This window comes from Schistocerca gregaria, chromosome X (assembly GCF_023897955.1).
Source record: "Schistocerca gregaria isolate iqSchGreg1 chromosome X, iqSchGreg1.2, whole genome shotgun sequence".
Classification (NCBI taxonomy): Eukaryota; Metazoa; Arthropoda; class Insecta; order Orthoptera; family Acrididae; genus Schistocerca; species Schistocerca gregaria.
This window is the reverse complement of record NC_064931.1, coordinates 343,747,545-343,770,862: the sequence shown is the minus strand read 5'-3', so window position 1 is coordinate 343,770,862 and position 23,318 is coordinate 343,747,545. Positions and strand designations below refer to the sequence as shown.

General features: G+C 36.8%; 1 protein-coding gene across 1 annotated transcript in view; it reads left to right on the top strand.

The window, feature by feature from the left end:
• The window catches only part of LOC126298271 (uncharacterized), a 325,333-nt gene that overhangs the window by 152,858 nt on the left and 149,157 nt on the right, over positions 1-23,318 (top strand). Inside the window, exons 5-6 of the mRNA XM_049989571.1 lie at positions 152-487; positions 11,402-11,680. Of these exons, the coding sequence (XP_049845528.1) occupies positions 152-487; positions 11,402-11,680 (615 nt within the window). The remainder of the gene's footprint in view (positions 1-151; positions 488-11,401; positions 11,681-23,318) is intronic.

Genomic DNA, 23,318 nt, shown 5'->3' with positions numbered 1-23,318 from the left:
AGTAAGTGGAAAAAAAATTAATTAATGAATTTATTATTTTGTGTAAAGAAAACTTATTTTAAAGTGACACGTTCCACATCATTACCAAATCCCATGTTCATGATATATGGAACAAGAATTAATGTATGTTTGTATGTATGTATGGATGTAGATACCAGAACAAGATGAAAGCAAGCTCAAGGATTCAGGTGTGACTATGAGCCCTACAAATTGGAAAACTAAAAATTGGGCTGATATTGTGAAGCATGAGAAGCAGCAAGAAATCCCAAGGATACCTGTGGGTCGTGGAGCGTTGAAGAAAGTATTCAATGTGTTAAAGGGAGTAGGAGAAGCGGGTCAAATTGAAGAAAGAAAACTAAGTGTGAGGGCTGAACATAGTCATCTCTCTGATGACAGGGTAAAGCAGGCAGACATGCAGCAACATTTAAAGCCGAAACAAACTGTGTTTCTCAGAGGAGAGAAAAGGGGCAATCCAGATATGCTTCCGGTGAGTATTGTCATAATATTAAAAATCTGCATAAATTAAAAGCATTTGCTGTATTTAGTTCTAATTGCTGTGGAACATAAATGTCATTGAATAATTAAATACTTAAGTGTTTGGAGGTTCTGCATTCATCAATGTGTGGGGTTAAACTTATGATACTTACCAAGAATTTTTTTGCAAATAATTGTATGGAGTTGCTTTGGTTTAAGTTTGGGATTAACCTATGGTGCACAAGGGGTCTAGATGCCAGTAAAATTATTATTTTAGAATTATATTATATAGGAAAGAACTTCATAATGTTTTGCAAAATTATTTTTTCACAAAGCTTCCTTTGGTTTGTTAGGCCATCTTCAGGTGACAATTGAATGTCACAACACAGATAAAAATCAGGTGAATGCATGGCTCTGTTATTTCAGACATGTCTGAAATGACACCCTGCAGAACCTGCAGGTGTCACACATATTATTTAAATTTAAGGTAGAAGGAGAGGAAAAGGAAGGAACTAATTATATCATCTGCATTGGGACATCATGCAGAATTAGCACCAATGAAGTGAAAAATCTGTGTCCAACCGGGATTCAAACCCAGCATCTCCTACTTACTAGACAGTTATGTTAACCACTCTGCCATCCAGACACAGTGTTTATCACAACTGCATGGACCATCTTGACATGCCTCCTGGCTAACCCACGTTCTCACCTACTGCCACCTACCTGCAGTCCCCTTCTATGTCCTCCATGCGTGCTACTTTCAGATTCCCACTGGAGGTCAAACGTGACTGAGCTTCTGCACTAAAGGTCGTGGAATCACTGTCCATTGAGAAAATCAAATATACTAATGCACGATGTGTTCTCTTTGACATGTGTAAGAGAAAATATAAAGTTACAGCAATTAGGACACTCAAATACATCCTGCAATATTGAAAATCTGGAATTATACCCATTGTCAACTTACAGCAAAAAAATGTGATATTCCTGCTTATTAATGTATTGTGATTAAAATAATAATCTATTGGAACTGCAATATTGGCTATGAAACATTAACTGCAATCTTGTTCTAGTTAATGTGCACTGCTCATCCCTTAATTAAATATAATGGCCATGAATTGGCAATAGTCCACTTCAAAACAAATATAAAATATATTCATGTATGTGCCTTTGTTAACAAAATGTTGCCACTATGTTATGAAATTTGAATTATCTTTGTATAAAACATCATTACTGCTCCAGTAAGCAGAAGGGTTGTTAATACACTCTGAAGAAAATGATGAAATGCTCATTAACCCAATGATTCTGTCAGTCATTGGGAATGGGCCACTCCAGAGCAATTTTTTAAGCTCTTCGTTTGTATCAGTTACTTGTGATCGACATGAAAATTTATTACTGTGCCATATCTGACAGATGTGGGGTGACACTGTCACCTTTACAGAGAAGTGTATAGTCGAGTAAGGTTGGTGCCAAGTGCAATTTTATGCTGTGCAGCCAGGTGGTGGTCTCCCCTGAAGCTTTCAACAAAGTGGTGTCAGCCACTAACATGCAACAGAAGAAGAAATTGCCATAAATACCATAGACACAAAATCTGCCATGTGTACTTTGCAAACAACATGTTAATTACTAAAATACTTCCATATGGAAGACCTTTCTATCACTGAAGCAAAATTGTTTTTTCCAAAGCAACCCAAACAAGCTGATTTTTCAGTTTTGACAGGAGTATATTTCCTCTTATCTGGTGTTGCTTAAAGGAAGCAATTGTGCAGCCCTTTCTTCTCAGAACCAAGGTATTTTAGTTGTTTATTTCAGGCTGCCTTGTACACTGAGAGAGCATTGACAATGGATATTCTGAAGAGGTACTGTTCCAAACTTCCAGTAATATTTCTCACCCTTTCCCCAGACCTGTTGCATATGACTCAAATTGATCTGAAAAGTCAATACCACTTCTACTTAATGTTGTAGTTACAAATGGCAAGTGGTTTTAATTTCTTCATTCTAGTTTTCTTTCATTCAGGTGGTTAACAGAGATCTGCATTGTTTGATATTGTTGGTACATGTTTTGATGAAAGGACTCTCACATTAAAAGTACTTCTCTATAGTGTTACCATAATGTCATTTTTATCTTTTTTTGCTATCAAATTACTATTATCTAATTTCTTTACTGTGACTCTTATGCTTTGTTCACACACTTCTGACAACATGATATTTTTGGTGTTGGTTACTTGGCTAGAAGGTGTCTATGAACAGTGTGGTCCCTCCTTTAGAAGTCTTTTGGATCATTTTCTGTGTCTCAGCTTTACCATGGCACATTTCACTATTCCACATCTACTCTTTTGCAGAAAGACTGTAACTCCTTTGATGACAATAGTGTCTGATAATGGCCTTGTAAGCCAGAAACTGGCCAACTAAATTAAGTTGGTCTGTAGAACATACATAATTGTGTGCTTCACATTTATCAAAAAATTGAAACTTTTTATTTCATATTTGTGAGCTTTATTGGGAATGTATTGATTGAGTACCAGTGTACATCTCAAAGAGGCAAGTGTTTAACTGACGATAGTTTTTTCCTTAGTGTGGCTAAGCAATGACACCCATCAAATTGTAGTACTAAGTCATGGTTGTATGATACATTCTGTTACTTACATTTAGTGTCCTAAAGTAAAAATGTGTGAGATACATACACACGTTCTCCTTTTAACAGTACCAAAAGTTTTCAAACTGAAAATCAAATAGTTCTATTTTCTGTTATCTTCGTAACATTGTCTCGCAGGGGAAGACTGATGAGAGTGATAAAACTGACTTAGCTGTTAGAGCAAAAATAAAAACTGCAGTGTGATAATATTGCACAACAACAATGTAGACAAAAGTTTTAAGGAAGAACTGAGAGCTATTAGTTAAATATGCTGAGTTGATTAAATTTTTACACCAAGCCAACAGTCTACTCCTGATAACATATTGTGCAACTATAAATTAACTGGATGGCATTCAAATACTATTAAACAAGGAATCACAGATCATTGTAGCCTGTAGCTTAGGCTACTTAAAATTAATAAAATAAAATAAAATAAAATAAAATAAATAGCTGTTTCACTAAACATTGAAGACTAATCATCCTATTCTCAACTATTAATGATCACCATTTCAATAAACAGAAAGCCAGATTAGATTTAATAAAGTGGTATAAAGAACTCCCTCAGGTTATAGAAGTTAATGAGTCAACAACTACATTCCCACAGGAGCTAATGGAAGTCTCTGATGAAATTCATCATACATTTTATGAGATACATTTAAAGCAGTAACGTCCTACTAAATCTAAAATGCAATTAAATAAGTACCTGACACAATTAAATAATACAAGGATCTTGTGTTGAGATAGATCACACATCAGTAGATCTTGCAAGGGAATTTGCATAATAATAAAAAGGCTAAAAAGACAGAAATCAAGGGGAAAAGAATGAAAAGCAAATAATGAATCCAGGTCTTAATACACCAAGCAGACGTAGACACCCCAGGAGGTCATCAAAATTCAGGTAAGATCTGTCAAAAACAAAGGGTGTGTGAGGACTGTACCATTCCAATTCTTCTGGCCACAATGAACACACATTCAGTCAACTCTTTCCCAGACATCAAATGGCAACTTACAGGAAGTTGAGAGCTCTAGACGAGAATGCAAATGATAGAATTATTGGGACTAGTGTAGTTTGTAAACAAGTCAGTGAATCTGTACTCAAGCAGAATAACTTGGGAGCTGAAGGTTACAATGGTCTCGTGAAGTTTTTAACAAAACAAAACTTAATGTCATGAATGTAACACTTAAGAAACAAGTAAGATAAAGGTGTCTACACAAAATGCTTGAGAAATCTCTAATAAAATCGGTTCACATGAAAGGAAATTAACCACCACCAGATAATTATGAAACTATTTCACATATCCCAATAATATTAAAAGAAAATAGTTCATGGTTATACTTCTAGCCACTCTGTCAAAACAATGTGAAGCACTGCAGCAAAAGTTTGAAACTGCTTTGGGAAAAAGGCAGTTGAACAGTATTGAACTTGAGTAAAGCCTTCAATACAGTCTCCCATTCTGTACTAATGAACAACCTGTACTATTAAGAAATGAGAGAGAATACTCTTGGCTTACTACTAGGAAGCAGCTAGTGTGCGAGGAAAACAGGATATGTTTATTTTGCCTTCTTCCATTGTTAATATGAAACAAGTAACAGAGAATAACTCTTTGATGAGCTCAAATTCTGATCTCAAAGTAAAATTACAAATGTACAAGGAAAACATGTTAACTGTTTAGTGTAATGGGCCTGAAAATTCTGTTGGGCAACATTTACTAAAATTCATTTGGAGGTGAATAATGATCCAAAAGAGATAAGCAGATACAAAACTACATTACCTAAGAGTTGACAAGACAAGTGTAGAATATGGTGTTCCAGTGGAAACTGTGGTTTGTCTCCCTATTTTTCAAGAGAAATATAACTCTAAAATTTTGGTTGCCTGTGGGTATGGAACTGAAGATGCCAGATGACAGAATTCACGAAGATTTTCCTTACTGCAATTAGAATTCATGTTGAGAGAATTACTAAAAATGTTCAGATTTCATGTTGTTTTTAATTTAAACAAATAGAGATATAAATGGCAACAAAGAATGCCAAAACTGGTCAGGTATGTGAAAAAAGCATTTTAGCAATTTGGCAGTTGAAAATTTACTCAGTGTTCATGTAAAAGAAAGGTGCTTATTATGGAAGAATCCACTGATGTAAGAACTTGTGACTAAAGTGCTCAACTCTGTTGGAAAGTACAACAACTCAGTTCTTACAGCTCCTGAGGTGTAAAGAAGTGACAAAAAGACAATTACAGAGATCTATATTGTTGAGAATCCTTGATTTTAAAATCATTGAAGTTAAAGATTTTTGAGTGTATGTGCTAATAGGTCTTGTCTGAAATTGAGTAACTGTTGCAACAATATTGATATAATTGTTCTTCACAAAGTACTTTCTCATTTGCTATAATGAATTGTCATTTAAACCAAACAGCATAACTTTAAGGCTAGGTTTCTAATGCTGATGGATGATCAGTAATATGTGATAATGTAGGTACTTTAATACGTGACAGCATCACGAATGACACCCTATATCATATTAAGATAACTTCAGCCTGCCACAGTAATAGCTGGATTCAGACTCGTATTTTTACTAAGTGGCTTGACAATTTTGTAAGCTTTGCGAAACCATCTGATGGTGATCTTGTTATGTTTAAACTTAAGGGGTATTGTGTAACATTTGTGTTATAGACAAAGCAATTAAAAAACTCTGCTATGTCCTTTGTACATCTCTGCATTCCCTGCATAAAATGTAGCCTCTACTGTGGAATAACAGGACCATTTAAAATGCATTGTCCTCAAGAAATAAAAAGCATCCACCTCATTTTTTACTATGAGGTTATCTGGAGCAGCTTACATCGAAGCAGTAACAGTGGAAAATGCTCTAAACAACCTCTTGGAATTGGAACTTTTCCAATGTAACACACATGTGGTTGGAGACAATACCTTTGCAGTACATCAGTTTGACATCCAAGATGCAAAAAATTGATAAAATGAGAGTCCAATTGGAATCCAGCCAGCTCCTAAATTCAGCAAGCCACGCAAAGAGCCACCAGCTCTAGTAAAATCAATACTTTCTGAATCTGTTAAACTGATTGACAGTGATCTTATAATGGTACAAATGTTCATATAATACATGTGTAATGCCAAGAAACAAAAAGTTAATAGGTGGGTATCTTGTGAAAAATTCATAATTGCACACTACTCTTAAATAAGTTCACATTATTAAAGGAAAGAAACACATAAGCAAATAACATGGAATTACAAATGTACCATATACATCTAAAAATACATTACAAAAGTGAAACACTAAAACATAATAAACACACAGTTATATGAAACGTGTAATAAAAAGTGTGGTAATGTGAGAAGAGAGAAATGTTCACGTCAGGGTAACATTAATGAGAAGTCCACCCACCATTGGTGAAAATTCTGTGCCTCATCTTGTGAGGCATGGAGGCATTCAGCTTCTGGAAATGTTTCACTGTCTGCAAGACACTTCCATGCATCCAGAATTAGTTCCTATGGTTGGTGATGTGTGCATGGAACCAGTGTCAGCCAGAGTAAATTCATGTGATGTTTAATTTTTGCCCACAAAGTTTTGGTGGGATTCACATTAGGTACTTGAACAGGCCAGTCAATCAGATCAACATTAGCGAGTTGCAAAAACCGTGGCTCAATGATGTAACTTGTGTGAACCAGTGAGTGATTCTGCTTGAACTGGGTCAGTACAAGAAGTTTATGTACCAAGCAGTTCACATAACAGAATTCATACAGCAGCTGGAAGCTTCATCTTATGGTGTGCAATGTCTTCAGGCAGTGTCAGCACACTACCAGTGACATGTTAGCTGTGAACTGATGCTAGTGGCTCACCAGTAGCCACAGACAGTTAATAACCATTGACAAGTTATCAGGCACGAGGCACCCTCAGGTAAAGTTGTTGAAATGTGGCATCCTGGAGTTGACTGAAGTCAGCCAGCAGTAGACCTCCAACTGGAAGGCAGCAGTTCAGCTCCTGGGAGCATCAGAAGTACATGCAGCCCATAAACCTGTGGCTGGTGGAGGCAGTGTCTGTTAGTAGTTATGGCTAGATGACCCTCATCAGTTCAGCAATTGGCACGGAGTAATTCTCAGTATAGACTGAGGTCTAAAACAGATATTGCATGGCCAGAATGGAAGGTATTTATAGCCACTCAACCTGGCCAAGTTGTGCTAAGGCATCATTTTTGATTGGGTGGACCATAGAAGCAGTGCAGTGCAGGTATCGTGTAATACAGGTCACCACTGCAGAGGCCTGGGTCTTGTACCATGTTGTGTTAACAATGTTCCAGCCCTGGCAACAGCAACAGGGCTAGACATGTGGTAACAGACATACTTCACTGCCTGGCTATAGACTTCTGTTATGTCAGATCAGCACCTTTCCAGCCTCTGGTACCGGAATGTGGTGGTAGCCTTCTTGCTCTCCAGGCCACAAGTTACAGATGCTGGTTTGGGAAGATAGTAGTGTAACAACATACTTAAGTATGCTGAGATCATTTGGCATGAATAAGAAAAAGATCATGTACCAACCCTTATAAAACTTGGACCAAGAACAAACTGTGTATTTGCTGGACTAGAACAACAAAATTACAGAAACAAATACTTTCTACATGTAGGAAAATCTTTTTGTAATTTGTTAATTAATGAGACAAGATAGTTGAAAATAAATAACTTCAGAAAGGCAACAGAATCCTGACACAAGGAAAAAGCTTTCTATATTTTTGTATTTCTAAATAGTTATCCTGTTGTCCCCCTGTTATCCTAAGGGTGTTGCTATTGCAGTTGTGAACAGTATAAATTTATTTAGCCACTGTGTCACATGTTTTTAATTTTTAAAAATGCAAGTATGAATACACAATTATTCAATTAGGTATGGGCCAGTACAATATATATTTAACTGGATATGACAAATTGTTTATGTGTAAATGTAGTCACTGCCTTATTTAGGATGAAAGCTGCCTAGAAGTAATAAATAAATAAATATGAATGAATGAAATATGAATCACTTGAACATTAAGAAATCAGTAATTCAGTATAAAAGGAGAAATGCACATGCAATTTTCATCCCAACACCAGGCTAGCAAAGATCCACAACTACTGTAATGATCTTGACCTAGTGACTATTTTTTAACAAATTCCTGCAGAGTGCTCATACAGTATCTGTGCATGAATCCAAAAGTAACTACAAAAATTTATTAAAAGTAAACCACTCCATACAGTGGATGCATTCCAACCCTCTATAATAGATCAAATACTTTCAAAACAGTGAGCTGTTTAAAATGCTGATGATATATTGTTCGCACATCATGTGTAAGGCAGTGTAATATACATAAGAAAGCTAGTTACTTAGTATGTACTGTTAGAATATGTAAATTATATGTTTACAGTCTCAACTATTTCATACAGGTACTTACATTAAAGTAATAATTACAATTAAACTTTGACAGTGCTGGTTGCATGGAAAATATTCAAAGGAGAATAAATTCATTCTATTCTGAAGACATCAAGATATTTCTGATCTCACATGAATGGAGAACAACATATGGCAAAAATATAATTTTTTTGTGTGAAATGCATGACGCTCAGCTGTCTCTATGCCTTTTATCACTGTCAGTTATTATTATTATTATTATTATTATTATTATTATCATCATCATCATCATCACAGTATAAAAGCTTATAAATTATTTACATGTCATCTCATACCTGAATGGCACCCCCAGGAATACTGTTGAACATCAAAAGAATGAACAGTTATCTTCGCTCATAAGGTGTGTGTCATGTGGAAGCACTTAACATATTGACTACTGTGACTCAGACATTTCATAAAATAATTAACACCTCTTTGTTACTGCCTTAAAAAAATGTTTCAGCTAATAGGGTATTTCCATACAGGACACCTAGTTTTTGCCAATAATTTCAGAAATGGGCTGTGAGACCTTATAAGTAAAACTGAAACAATTTTTTCCACAACTTACATAATCTGATTGTGGACACAAACATAAACAATACATGAGGGGTATTGAAAGTAGAACTGCCTGAGGAAGGGGGGTATAAGACCACGTTTGATAAGAAATCGTGAAGGTTGTGATCCAGTATGTTGATTTTAAATCGGTTTAAAGTGGAGTTGGTTGACTAACTCTAAACATGTAAGAGAAGAATTGCAAAGATATAGAAATACAATTGTGATTAATCTCCCATCTAAATGTTTAATTGGGTATAATCTCCAAATTCATGATTATTAAAGACCATAATTGATACACGGCCCTGAGAAATCTGATTTACCTTCCACTGCGTATGCTCCTTGCCTATTAGAAGTTACTTTGGTAAGGACTGCCCTGTAGCATAACGGAAATAGTGGAGAATGAACCACCACTTAACAGATGCATGACGAACTGACTGGATATGGCTTTGATTGCAAAGTGTAAGAATCAGTTACATCTAATTCACTGAAATTAAATGGAGTCCACAAGGTTGAAGGCAATCATGTAATGACGTGAAAACATACTTTTGAAATCAGAAACTGCGATGTATGGAAAAATGTCTCAACCAATGAAATTTTGATATCTGTTGGTCCATCATGGACACGGGACATCAGCTGGTTAAGTAATTGTCATCGTCAAAGAAATTCACCAACAACCATGTAACTTAAGAGTTATTTTATTTTATTTTATTTTGAGGGCTACCATTTTCAGCATTTCTAGATGGCATCTTCAGGCCCAATATGCATCTTTTCAAAATAAATTAAAATGTCATATAAAGCCATATACCTCTGGATGTTTGAATTCAATTGGTACATTAATGCTTCATTCAAAGACTTGACAGCAAGTTTTCATCAAGTCTTTGAATGAAGCATTAATGTAACAATTGAATTCGTGACAGCCAGAGTTTTATGGCTCTATATGACATTTTAGTTTAGTTGGAGAGATGCAAATAGGGCCTGTGGATGGCATAGTGAAATGCTGAAACTGATAGCCTTCAAAATAAAATAAAAATAACACCTAAAGTTTCACAGCTGTTGGTGAATTCCCTTCACATCAACAATGAAATTTTGTGTTGGACTTGAATTGACTGCTGGATCTCTTGCTTATCATAAGTGTTATATCCACAGATTAACACCCATGTATGAACAAAAAATTTTTATTACGTGGAGCAAGGCCACTGGTTAATTTTAGAAAAAGAAACTTTCTTCAAACAAAAAAAAAGCTGCTTCTCCTACCAAAATTTTATAACAAGCCAAAGAATATGCCACCTTATTGAATTGAAATATTGGCAACTGAACTGAATTTACATTCCTTTGTCGGGTTTCCTCTCGATGCTTTCCGGCAGATGCTGAGGAAGTAGAAGGGCGCAGAGTCTGGGGTCGATGCCCTGTGTAGTGAAGACTTGGCACCTGGACAGTCCAGCTGCATCGAAGTATCTTCCTAGCAGCAGTCTGTGGTGGGTCGAAAGACACGGGTTTCCCTTTCTTCTGGCTATTTAACACGGCGGTTACAGTCTTCCTCCACTGATTCTGAAGTGATGAATGGCAGCCATTAGTGATCCCTGACTGGTGGATGGTGATATCACAGTATGACCATCCATGACAGAAAAAGGCTCGTGCATGTGCTTAGTTCACAGCTGATCGAATGTTTGGTGGGAACGCCTCTGGTGCCGGCTAGTGGTATGCACCAGCACTAAGTTGCAGGCGCCACTTAACTCTGCCACGGTAGCCAACCATTGTATTTGTGTGGCTGTGCATGCCATGGTAATAAGTAGTAACCTATGTCAATCGAGCTGTCAGTAATCCAAGCCATCAGGGTAATTCATGTTTGCCAACCATATTTTCAAACAGTCTGCCAGAAGTGCTCCTGTCTGGGAACAGAGTGAACACACAGTTAGATTCAATTGACGTATATCAGTATGGTGAGGTAAGCCAGGGACCTCCTCCAAACCAGTGCCCTAGTGGTGCCATCCTTGCATACACTTGCCCCTGGCCCCTCGCCCACCCCCCTGGCCCCTCGCCCACCCCGTTGCCCCCTCACCCACCCAGAAGAACCTCTGGTTGCAGTGTGGAGAAGTAATAAAAATTAAATTTTGAGCCACACCTGGAGCTGTGCTTGGGTAGTAGACACAGAGAACATGAAAATGGTGGAGCCTGTGTTTGTATTAATAACAGTAATACAAATCTTATAAAGCTTATCATACATGTGTTTGGTTGACGTAGTAGAAATTCAGCTTCATAAGAAAATTTCACTGGACCTTTAGTTTCATTAAAGGGTGCTTCATTTTTTCCCAGAAAGAGCCTACTACAGAAACAAAAAGGGGTGCTGTTTGGCCATCACGTGCCAAGCCATACGGAACACTAACTATCGGAGCTCGAAATAAATTAGCAGAGCCACTGACCAGCACACCAACGAAGAGTACAGTAGAGAGCAAGAGCAAGCTGCCATTACCTGTGCCACGAGTTAGAAGTTGCACTGATACTGCTCCAACCTCAGTGTGCCTGCTTGACAACAAGGAACCTCCAGAGGGAGTATCTCAAAAGTGTCACACTGAACGTGAGGATATACAGTTGGTAAGTAGGATTCTAATGCTGTCTATTTCTTATCTGACAGAAAAATTTGAGTATGTAACAGTTACATACATTGTGATACTATGATGAATGAATTTTGTTTCAAAAGTCAGTATTAATCATATAAATTAAGGTATCGTGGGACATAGAGAATGGTAATGCCTGCTCCTTTTTAAAACACTAAAAATATGATGAAACAAAAGTTGCTGGAAATATTTCTGTAAGGTAACTTCAAATAATATAGTATTTTGTTACAGTACTAAGAACTTTGTTATAATGCATTTTAGCATCAAGGTCTTTTTGAAATGTGCCAACTCAAGGATGAATAAAATATTATCTTAAAAAATGTGTGATTTGCCGATAAGCTGTTTCGTAACAGCTATTAAGGTTGTCTAATAAGACAATAATAACATTGTTTGCTTTTATTTGTAGATTTTCCTACCCTTGAAATAAATGTATTTGTTGCTTTCTTAATGCACTTATTTCTTGAGTAGAAGATAAATATTTCATTTGTAATGTGACATTTTCATTTGAAACTAATTACAAAGTTCTAGATGAAATGTACTAAAAGACAGATGAAATGTACTAAAAGACAGATGTAAATTTCATCTCCTTGAAACTATTTATAAAACTTCCATTTATTCATTTTCTTAATGAGGTTATTATGGAAATTTTGGAATAACTGAAACAGGTGGCCTACATCAGTGGCAAGCAAATGAGATGTGAGAAACCCAGGGAAGGGATTAGTAGAAACTTAGTATTACAGGGGAATTGTGAGAGAGGGGGGACTTTTGCTGGCAGAGCAGTTCCTCCTAAATAGTTCAGAGACTCTGATGCTATGGGGAGGATCCAAAAGGCATGAGCATTAACGCAGCTGTTCAGATAATTGCTGTTGTGGTGGGCAGTATGTTCATCAACTGAGTGGAAAATTAACTGTTAGTCATAGATCAGTGGTGGCCTTTCATGCAGTTAAGAAGTTGGTTAGTTGTCACACTCGCATAGAACACTGCATTTACACACATCTTTATTGATGACCCATCGTCTAACAAACTTAATGGACCATTTTTATTACATTTCTGTGACAAGTTGTATGAAAACACATACTTTTATTGCTATTTCTTAAAATACCGAGTATATGCTTAAGACTTTAACAAAAAGTGTTACACTGAGAAAGTGAAAGACTCTAACTTCAGATTATTTGATTATAAAAGAAGCAAAAAAAAAAAAGCTTAGGATAGATTGTGAAAGAGCCCACCACCAGTGCATTCCAGATGAAAGGGCCTCAGTAGTATGTATAGAGGTGCTTGTCTGTGAGGAATGAAGATACCTAATTCTACTGATTGACTGACTATAGAAATGCACCTTTTAATTAAGGTGGAGTTGCAACATCAACACTGCCTTCTTTCCTAATTTCTGGTATTTTCTGTTTAAGTGAAGTCTTTATATTGTTCTATATTTCCAGTTAGTGTGTTTAATTTCTATTTGTATTGAGTTGTTTTAAGTGCCTATGGTAAGTATATTCTGGCACAGATGTGACTTGTGCATCTGTGACCTAGTTGACACAAATTTTAGATTTTATGATGCTACTTTTACACTACAGCCATCACAGACTTAAAATACCTATTTAGAGCACAGCATGGCATCGTTACAGCTAGTTGTGGACTACAGATGTTACTTCTTGGTGTCCTCTGTTTATACAGTTTTCACAATGTTCTATGTCTGATACTTTTCGAAGGTCAGGTTCATGTTTGAGTGTCAGTGTTTTTTGTTTCTGCAGTCCAGTTTCTGTTAATTCATTGTGTAGTGTGCATGATGTAGCGTCAGAAACTTTGTTCAGGTCATGCCATTTGTCTGGGTCTCTTATGAATCCAGGAATGTCATCATGCATAAATTTCTTTGTGGAGTCCATATGTATAGTTTACAGTGTCAAAGTGTATGCTCAAGGGTGCCTAGTTCCCCATGAGAAAACTGTGTTCTCAGGCCAAAGTGCACATGATGAAAGTGTGTTGGGTAGAGTCTCATCAGTATATGATGGCTAGTGCTCAGTGATTACTTTTTGTCAAAAGTGCCAGATTGGTTCATTTATGTGTTAGGAAAGAAAAGCCACCCTCGTTTGCCCACTTCCAGCAAGTTGGCGATATGCTGCACTGACAAAACCGAGGTGCCGGCCCTATAATATCTATCAAATGATTTTACAGAGAGTATTTGGTTAAAAAAAATCTTATTGCAGTACTTGCCACTTTAGATGTTGGCTTCATGATGAAATGCCCATCTTTCATCAATGATCATAGCTATTGTGATATTTACATATAAGACATTGTGTGAAATTCCAAAAATTTGCAAGGGAAAATTGGCATTGCCTTTTTTTGTGTCTGGTGTACATTAAATTGTATGTTGCTGTGTAAGAAATTTAACTAAATTGAATTTTTCTTTAGATTTTGGTGGAAGTCTCTGACTAATCCTAAGAAAATTTATTTTGTGAAGCACACTTCATTTTGACTGTGTGCACAAATGATAAAGCCAGAATGAAATATCCGTAACTCATTATTTCTCCCAAACAAAGAAATATCTAAAAGAAATTCTGGAAAATGATAGCACACAACGAGGAAAGTATTTTGCAGTATGATTAATACATGAAATGTAATTATGCACCATATTTTTCATCTAACTACAGAATTTTTTCAATGAAACAATGTAATTTTTTAGAGGGATTGATACATAGTAAAACGAGAAGTGCTGAGAATTTTGGTACAACATAAGTGGACACAGTACATGTTTGGGGGTAACATCCTCAGTACAAAAACAAAGATGACCCAAACCCACAAATTTAACCTTGGAGTGACCCCTTTGTGATTCTCTTGATCATCTGTCATTAAACCATTAAACTACTGTTATTAAGGTAGCCTACTACTGTACACTTGTATTATTCCAATGTGGTGGAAGTTAACAATTAAATCTAGTTTATATGTACAAATTAGATCACAAATTACTTAAAGTTTAACTCTTTCCATCTACACTGCTTTTAATTCATTTAAAATGTTTAATACTAATATTTGAAAGATCATGATGTGCAGGTGATGCTATTATTTTCAAGAGACTTAAATTTAAATTCATTTTAAGTATTCTATCATTTGATGTAATGTATGTATGTATGTATGTGGATGTATGTATGTATGTATGTATGTATGTATTTGGCCCAGTTAATCGTACATTTACAGTACAGCACATGAAACATTGGACAGGTCAATGCAAATCTCTCTTCGCATTTACATTAATGAATACAGTTTTTTCAGCCCTGACTTGCAAGTAAACCAATTTAGCTACAAAATTACAGTTTAAAATATGAATAAACTAATAGTAATGATTACAGTATTTATGTGGTGCAAGTAGAGTGTCATTTATACAATTCGGTATTTTTGTAAGTGGTAAAGAATGTGGCTTATACAAGTAACATTAACTTTCTTAGACTGCCAAAGATGTTTCAGGAACCTTTCCACACTATGGAAATAATGCACTAATATATATACTTTTAAGACTGCTGTAAAATATTTTGGCTCATTTACTTCTTCATTTTGGCAACTTATTCTAAATGATTTTATTGTAGTGTAATGTTCATTTTTGACAGAAACTGGTTCTTATTTGGAATATTTTGTCCATGCAGATTTTCATTTCTGAGAAAGACACTTCGATTTGTTGTTAAATATTTCTTAATAAACATTATGCTTTTAAAGATGTAAATATATGGAAGAAAAATCCCCATGTTTTTAGTGGTCTGCAGGGTCTGTTCTTCCTTTATTCCAACCATCATTCTCAGTAACCTTTCTTGCACCCTGAAGAGTTTCAGGCAGGTTGGTGAGTTACCACAGAAAGTGATACCATGCTTCAGAATAGTGTGTACATCAGCACAATAAACTGTTATTAGACAGCCCTTATGACAACAGATTCCAAACAGTATCATTAAATAGCACATGGTATTAAGTCTCTTAAATATGCTATCTCATCTAAGGTTGTCTTGGAACCAGATCCTCAAAAACTTTGTATTTGGTATGCTTGCAATATTTGTCTTTTATACCTGCATTTTGTGTCCTCTTCACTGTTCCTTTTATCATTTTGAAAATTGAACACTGCTCTTTTGATTTTATTTACTAGTGGTTTGTTTTGGCTGAACCAGTTCACAACACTAACGTTACAGATGGTGGCTTATTTCTTACTTGCTGTTGGACTGTCTTGCTATGGCTTTAATTTTGTTACTGGCCATTATTATGTGGTGATCATTTGCCGTTTTTTAGCTTCTTCTATGATATTGTGAAGCATCGTCTTACAATGCTTGGAATACGCTGAAAATTCATCGTTAACATTTTGTGTTTGTGAAATTTCATGAAGTCTGCTCTTTTCAGCACAAGATTTTATTGCCTGTTGTCAGCCAAGAAACATTTCTTGTACTAGCTTCAAAAGAAATATTGAAATAATGTGAGAATATTTCCATAAATACTGGCTGTGGTGGCCAAGTGCTTCTAGGCACTTCAGTCCGGAACCGCACGACTGCTACAGTCGCAGGTTTGAAGCCTGCCTCTGACATGGATGTGTGTGATGTCCTTAGGTTAGTTAGGTTTAAGTAGTTCTAAACTCTAGGGGACTGATGACCTCAGATGTTAAGTCCCATAGTGCTCAGAGCCATTTCCATGAACATGTCAAAATTTTTATATGTGCCCTCATAGCTCTGTTAGCTTCTGTGGTACTACTGTTTGCAAATGATATGTTATTGACATATCTAATGGATTGTGGATCCAGTCATACTGAGACAAAGGTTCTGGAGATTTACCCTGAAATTGTTGATTAAGTTTTTTCAGGTGTACTGAGCCAATTCTACTAATTTCACATAAGTCCATCTCATTTTCCTTAATGAAATTATTGAAATGAGAAAACATCTTGCATTTACTCATCTGCATCTTGGTTTTCCAAAATCCAACTTTCTGTTAAACAAAGGCCCTTTACCACTTGGAATGGTCTGGGCATTTTTGTTATCATCTAAAAGCTTCCTGACAGATGTTAACCCAAACCAACGTGGTGTTCTGCTTTAAACCATTGTGCAAAAACAAGGTACATTTAATGCTTGTGTACTATCCCAAAAATAATAAAATTGCTTTTCTGTTTTCCAGATAGCAAATTCTACATTGGCCATAACTTTGTCACTGTGATGCAAAGTTCCTCCCTAAAAATGTTATCCAGTAATTTGAGTTTACAGCAAATTTATGTTTTCCTTTCTACAGTGACATTCCCCTTCCCTTGAGTTTTCATATACTTAATTAATAATTCCAAATGGTCTTTCTAGTTTCTCCTAGTAACTAATATATTATTAACATAAATGTTTAATTTTGTGAACAACTTTTTATGCAGAACAAAATCCAGTGCCTGTACAATGTCAGGAATGGAAACAGTAAATGGCACAAAACATCTACTCCCATATAAGAAGGCAGTGTATTGTCTAGAATTTTGCTCAAGAATAACTTAATGCTGTATCTCACCTACATTTTCTGGGGGATAAGTCTCCATTCCCAGAAACTTGTCTTATTAGCTAGAGTCAAGAACTAATGATCATTTTCTCCCTCCCCCCTCCCCCCTCCCCCCTCCTAGCCTCCTTTCCTTGGCACAACAATGAGAGGACAATTGTATTCACTAAAATTCTTCTGTTATGCCACAACTTTCCATTTCTTGTCATTCCTTTCCTGCAGCCTCTTCCTTTAAAATAGTACACCATATGCCCCAATAAAAATGATTTTGTTGTTTGACTTTAATTAACTCTTACTTTTCTATATTTCCATGTTTCTGTTGAAAATATTGTACTCTGACAACATTCAGTTAATTCTTCTTCTGTTCAGGATTCAGTTTTACCGTTGCTCCTAATATTGATTCTGCCATAATGTGATATTGTTTATCAACCAGCCCTTTTAAGTATAGTAAACTTTATCCTCAAAATATCCCTTCTCATTTACATAAGTTAGCTCATGGTCTGGTTATTACTGCTAACACTATTCTTGATGACTAATTTTTTTAATTTGAAACAGTTTTACTTTTAGTCTTAGTAAATACCCATCAAATTCCATTCTTGCCTTAACAATAGGGTATTATAAGACTTGCTTGGACAAATGCTGTGTCACTAACTTTAAATGTCAGTAACATTCTTGTTCACAGTTTCACTAAGTCTCCCTGTATCTCCTGCTATTTTAATTCCTACGATAGGTACATCATTGACTTCTTAGTTATGTTTAACTGTATCTATTAATTTTTTGGAAGTCACACAAACAGGTCTGCCAGTATATCCCAAAAGTTATTTTCCCAATTACCTGTTTGAATTTAACTATAAACAATCCTCATGTATCTAACATTAATTCTATTTCCCTCATCTTAAAATAATTCAATTCCAGTTTCACTGTAATCCGTTTTCTGTGCCATCAGTGCCTCCAACTGTTGGAAATACACCTATAGTCACACCAGACTCAGTTTCTGTGCAATAGTTCATTTTGACAGGATAATAATAAATTTCAGATTTCCCATTACCTGATTAATTTTTCATATCTTTGTGCTGATCTAGATGCATCTTCCCACAAACATCTTTTAAATGATTTATGCTGCTCTTCTGTTCTCTCTCATCCCCATTATTGGTTACTGAGTTCCTAATGTTGACTAGCAAAATCTGATTCTCATGCACCTCCCTGTCATACTGACTTTTCCAACTTTTTTCAACATTGCCATTTAAATAACAAGTTTCCTCAGGTTCTTCAAATTCAACATATATCATCCCATCAGTATCATCATAATAATAATATCCATCATCCATCCAATTATAAATGAGTAATAAAACGTTTTTTACCTGCAAGTACATGGTTATCAGGCCCACCAATGCCAATAACAGAATTCACAAGATTCCTTTATTTTTTTTCTCTTGTTTATTTATGGTATCCTTGTCAGAATTACTAACACTTTTTCACTTTTAAAATTTCATTTCCTGACTATAGAAATTTGTGATCACATCTGCACCACTTTGTTAAAAGTGCCATTAGTTTTTCTATCAGCAGATACGTAAGTGTTGATTTCCACTGCAGTTCCCTGTCAAAATACAGTTTAGTTACCATGTATGCTCCCCTGTTATTTTGCCTGTTGGATTCAGAATTTCTCCTCTTGTGAAACCATTTCCATAATTGATAGCCTGATTTTGGTTTATATTTCTTGTGCCAAACTGACAGGCTCCCAGTGTGATGACTCTGTTCACCAGAAAATTTCTCCCATTACGTGGTATTCTATTATTTTGTGGCCTATTGTCTCCTTCCCATGACTTAGCTCTTTTTTCATATTCACTTGTCCTTTTTCTAGTTCTCTAATTCCATTAAAAATCATGTCTATTTCCAATTTATGATATTCATTTCTGTAATTCCCTCCATTCCTTCTGCCATGATTCCTCCATGTGTAATTTTGGTTGCAACCTCCCCCCTCTCCCCCCTTTCCACGCTTATAATTAACAGACCCACCCTGATTAAAATTTTCATATTTGCTATAGCTCTGTCTAACTTGTCAACATACTTTAGAAATTGCTCAACAGTCATCAGGTCAATAAAACAAGCCCCACAGTACTTGCCCTTGTAATCTTCTTTTAAGAGAATCAGTCTAATTGTCTGTTGTTCTCATTCTCACCAAAATTGATGCAGCTTGACAAGGTGATCCACCAGTGTGAACCATGGAACTGGATTGTCCTCGTATAAGGGAGGTTGCTTGGGTGGGCAGCCTGGAGGTGGAGATGAAGGTGGCTTCAGCGTGTCATGGAAGGCCTGCGGTCCTGCTGCACAAGAGTTCATGCAGGGATACGGCATCACCGGAGCAGAAATGTAACTAGCACACACGTTCAAAACAACGGCTGGCTGTAATGTCTCTGAAGATGCCCAAAAATAGAACGCTGCAGGCATGGTTGGTACCGTGGAAACAAACGGGTGGGTGGCACGTAATGAGGGCCCGTAAACTGGACTGGAAATTGCAGGAATAGCACTGACATTGTCCAACTCAGAAATGATGTGGAAGGCTGGTGCGGCAGATGCAGACGGTACTGCGGAAGGAGCGAGCAGTTGTATGGTCAGAATTGACGCCCCTCCTGTGGGTGAGAATGGTGGGGGGAGGGGGGGTTGGAGGGGGGGGGGGGGGCGGCCTGGAGCTTAAAGTGGCAACAACGAGAGCTTTCCGTGCAAACTGGCCATGCCCCCTTTGTGGTAGGATCATAAAACACTGGTGAAACCTGTTGGCAGTCGCACTACCATAGTACAACATTGCTGGGTGAAGAGACTATGTTGACTGCACTCATACCCACGTGGTTGCGAAACTGGGCCGTTGATCCGGTGGTTTGTTCTGGTGAAGTGGACGCATAAAAATGTCTGTTAATGATTTGTGAGGAAGGTGAGGCTGGCATAGCTGGGTAATAGTTGACTGCGTGTGCATTTTGCACAAATGGTGGTGTTGCACATGGCACTACTGTAACAGACGTCATGGTGGGTAGAGGATCAAAGCATGTGTGTGAATTTCGGTCCCTTTGAACCTTGTATGAGTGATCCATCGTCACACTACTTAGTAGATCATCCACTTCACTTTTCATTTGTTGTTGTGCGTAATCTGGTGAAACAAAACCTGAGTCCATTGTTTGAGGTAACTGCATAACACTCAGTTTTTGTGGAGTTGCTAAAGTAGAGGTTATCCTCGTCGAAGATTGTAGATCATTGTCCGTTAACTGTGAAATAACTGACGGCGGAAGGTTGTGTTGGCCTGGTCGTAAGAGCTGGGCTTCCAAATCTTTGTAAAGAATGTTCGGTGATGTAGCGATGGCATCAGACATGAAAACTGTTGATTCTATACGACCGGAGCAGAAGTCGTCGAAGATGTAGAACATTTTGTCTGGGCTCACCAATATGAGATTCTGGATATGGATCATAATATATGTAATAAACCGTTCCCAAGTTTTCTATATACACACACATTTTACCATAAAGACTGATACACATAAACACTGCATGAAATACAAAGGCAGACTGAATTAAACATGGCAGCTCATCACAGCACTTAATGTTCCAAAGATTGTATTTTGTGTGGTCGATGTGACGTATCGACGCCACAAGTGTTCAGTTTTACTATTTGTTTGTCCCTCAGAGGTCTAACCTGTATTTTGACATCAATTTTATTGCCCAACTCACTACCTAGTTCATTCTTTAGTTGTTTTGGCTGTGATAGCTGGCCGCTGATGTCACTCCTTAGTCAGTCTTGTGAGTAGTGAGTAGTATCTCAATGATTTTAAGTCTCGTAGTAGATGCTAAACTCTAGCATTTTCCCCTGAAAGCAAGCTGTAAAAATTCTGTTCATAGCCTGACTAATTGTCCCCTAACATGTCTAAAATGAGTTCCTTTGTTATTAAGGTTGTTAGATTTTTCCAGTTCAGAATTTTAAAAAAAGTCACTGCACAAAAATAGCTATGAAGTGATAAAATAGTAGTTACCTTTTCACTTTGTACATTGCTAAAGCCTCTCTGATCTGCGAACGGTCACTTCTATCTGAAACAGTGTACAAGTCTTAAATTTTCAGTGATCCCACCTTCAAACACCATTTATAACAATCCACAACATAATCAAATTTTCATTCTGTATTATAACTTTTCACAAGTTCATCAGCTTTGATAAATAAACTTGTCTGGCGTGGTACTCTATTGTAATGTGAACCTGCTTCAAATCGCTCCCATACTAAGTCACGTTTACTAACTCCCTTGGGCTCATGCACCTGATTATATATAACGGACAACAATGACACTTTTTAAGTGGGACTATTAAGGTGATTGATAAATATATTTCACTCCCACAACTCTGTAAAAGACAAGTTAAACAAATCTGTTAATAATTTTATTAAAGTATTCCATGTGACTAATTTTGACAGAAATTTTTAATTTGAAATACAATAAAATTTCTGTTTGAATCAATCAGTTCCTATTTCAATTACAAAAAATTTCTTTACATTGCCATATTCACAGAAACTTGTTTTGGTACCTGACCTTACACACCTGCTGTTTCCAAAGTAAACAATTTGGAAGTGTTAGAAAAAGTAACTTATGTTAATCCAGTATTCTAGAATGTCTAAGACATTAATTTTATGTAAAAGAATAATGATTGTTATTCAGTAGCAAGCTATTTCTGAACACAACACAATTGTACACTCATATTGTAGTGAAATTGAGAATGTCAATGGTAACAGTAATTATGAAGGTTTTTTATTTTTTTCCCCCTTCAGTATCTGTGTATCAGGATGTGCACGAGTCCAATCATCTGTCAGTCACTATAATGTTTCCTGATCTGCCACATCACAGTAGTTACATGCATGTCTGGTCTTTGTCTGAACAATTATAGCAGTATGTGTTTCCAGCAGAGGAGGTTCTTCTGCATCAATTTGTTGGTGTTCTACTGTATCTGATGTACATTTAACAACCTCTCAAACTTCTCATAGGCTGCAGGCAACATTCACAAAGTGTCTCTGATAATGTCTCCAACTATGAGACCTGCCATTGGCCAACAATATGGGCCAGTACTAGAGTGCAAGTCAAGGAATGATATTGAGAATAGGCGAGTTCTAACATGATAAGAAGAAAAATTTAAAATTCCGTGTTGCTAAGAAATCATTCTTGAACTCCTTCATATGGTTGTGTGCCTGCACAACCTGTATCCCTACCTCAGGAGTGGTGGCACATAATACTTATAAAAGAACACCATACACTCCTTCAGAAAGATGGGGTACACTAATAGGGGACTTTCAAGCTAGGAAGGTGTTATAGATCATGAAAAGCTCTGCCCTAAAGGGATCTGATTTCATTATCAGTCAATATATCAGTTCTACTCACAAAGTCATGGCAGAACACACATATAAAAGAAAGTTATTATTAGGCAATGTTTTGAAACCTGTGGTGCCTACTGGCAGAATGGTTGAAGGGGGAGGAAGAGGGGTGAAGGAAAAGGGACTGGAGAAGTCTACGAAAAGGGGTAGATCTCAGTAAAGTCACCCAGAACTGCAGGTCACGGGAGACTTACTGGACGGGATGAGAAGAAACGACTGTTTGTTAGGGCCTACATTGGGCAGAATTTGACAACCTGAGAGCTTAAAAGTGAAAGGTAAGGTAATATGAAAAAAAACCTAGAGTTAGAACTACTTAAACCTAACTAATCTAAGGACATCACACACATCCATGCCTGAGGCAGGGTTCAAACTTGCAATGATAGCAGCAGCCCAGTTCCAGGTTCCAGACTGAAGAACCTAAAATCGCTCGGCCATAGTGGCCAGCTAATATGCAGGATAGAGGTCATTGCTTAAACATGATGCACAAGTTAATAACAGTGAAAAGCTAAGTGTATTGTATGTAACAGAGGTTGGAGGAAAATAGAGGGTTAAGACAATGAAAGACGTAGAAGACTAAAACGGAGTTAAGGAAAAGTGTGTTTGCTTTGAAGAAATGCTGAGATGGGAGAAATTAACGTAAATTGAGGCCAGGTGAGTGGCGAGAGCCAAGGACATGTAGTGGTAGTTCCCGCCTACGGGTTTTGAGAAACTTGTGCCTGGGGGAAGTAACCAGATG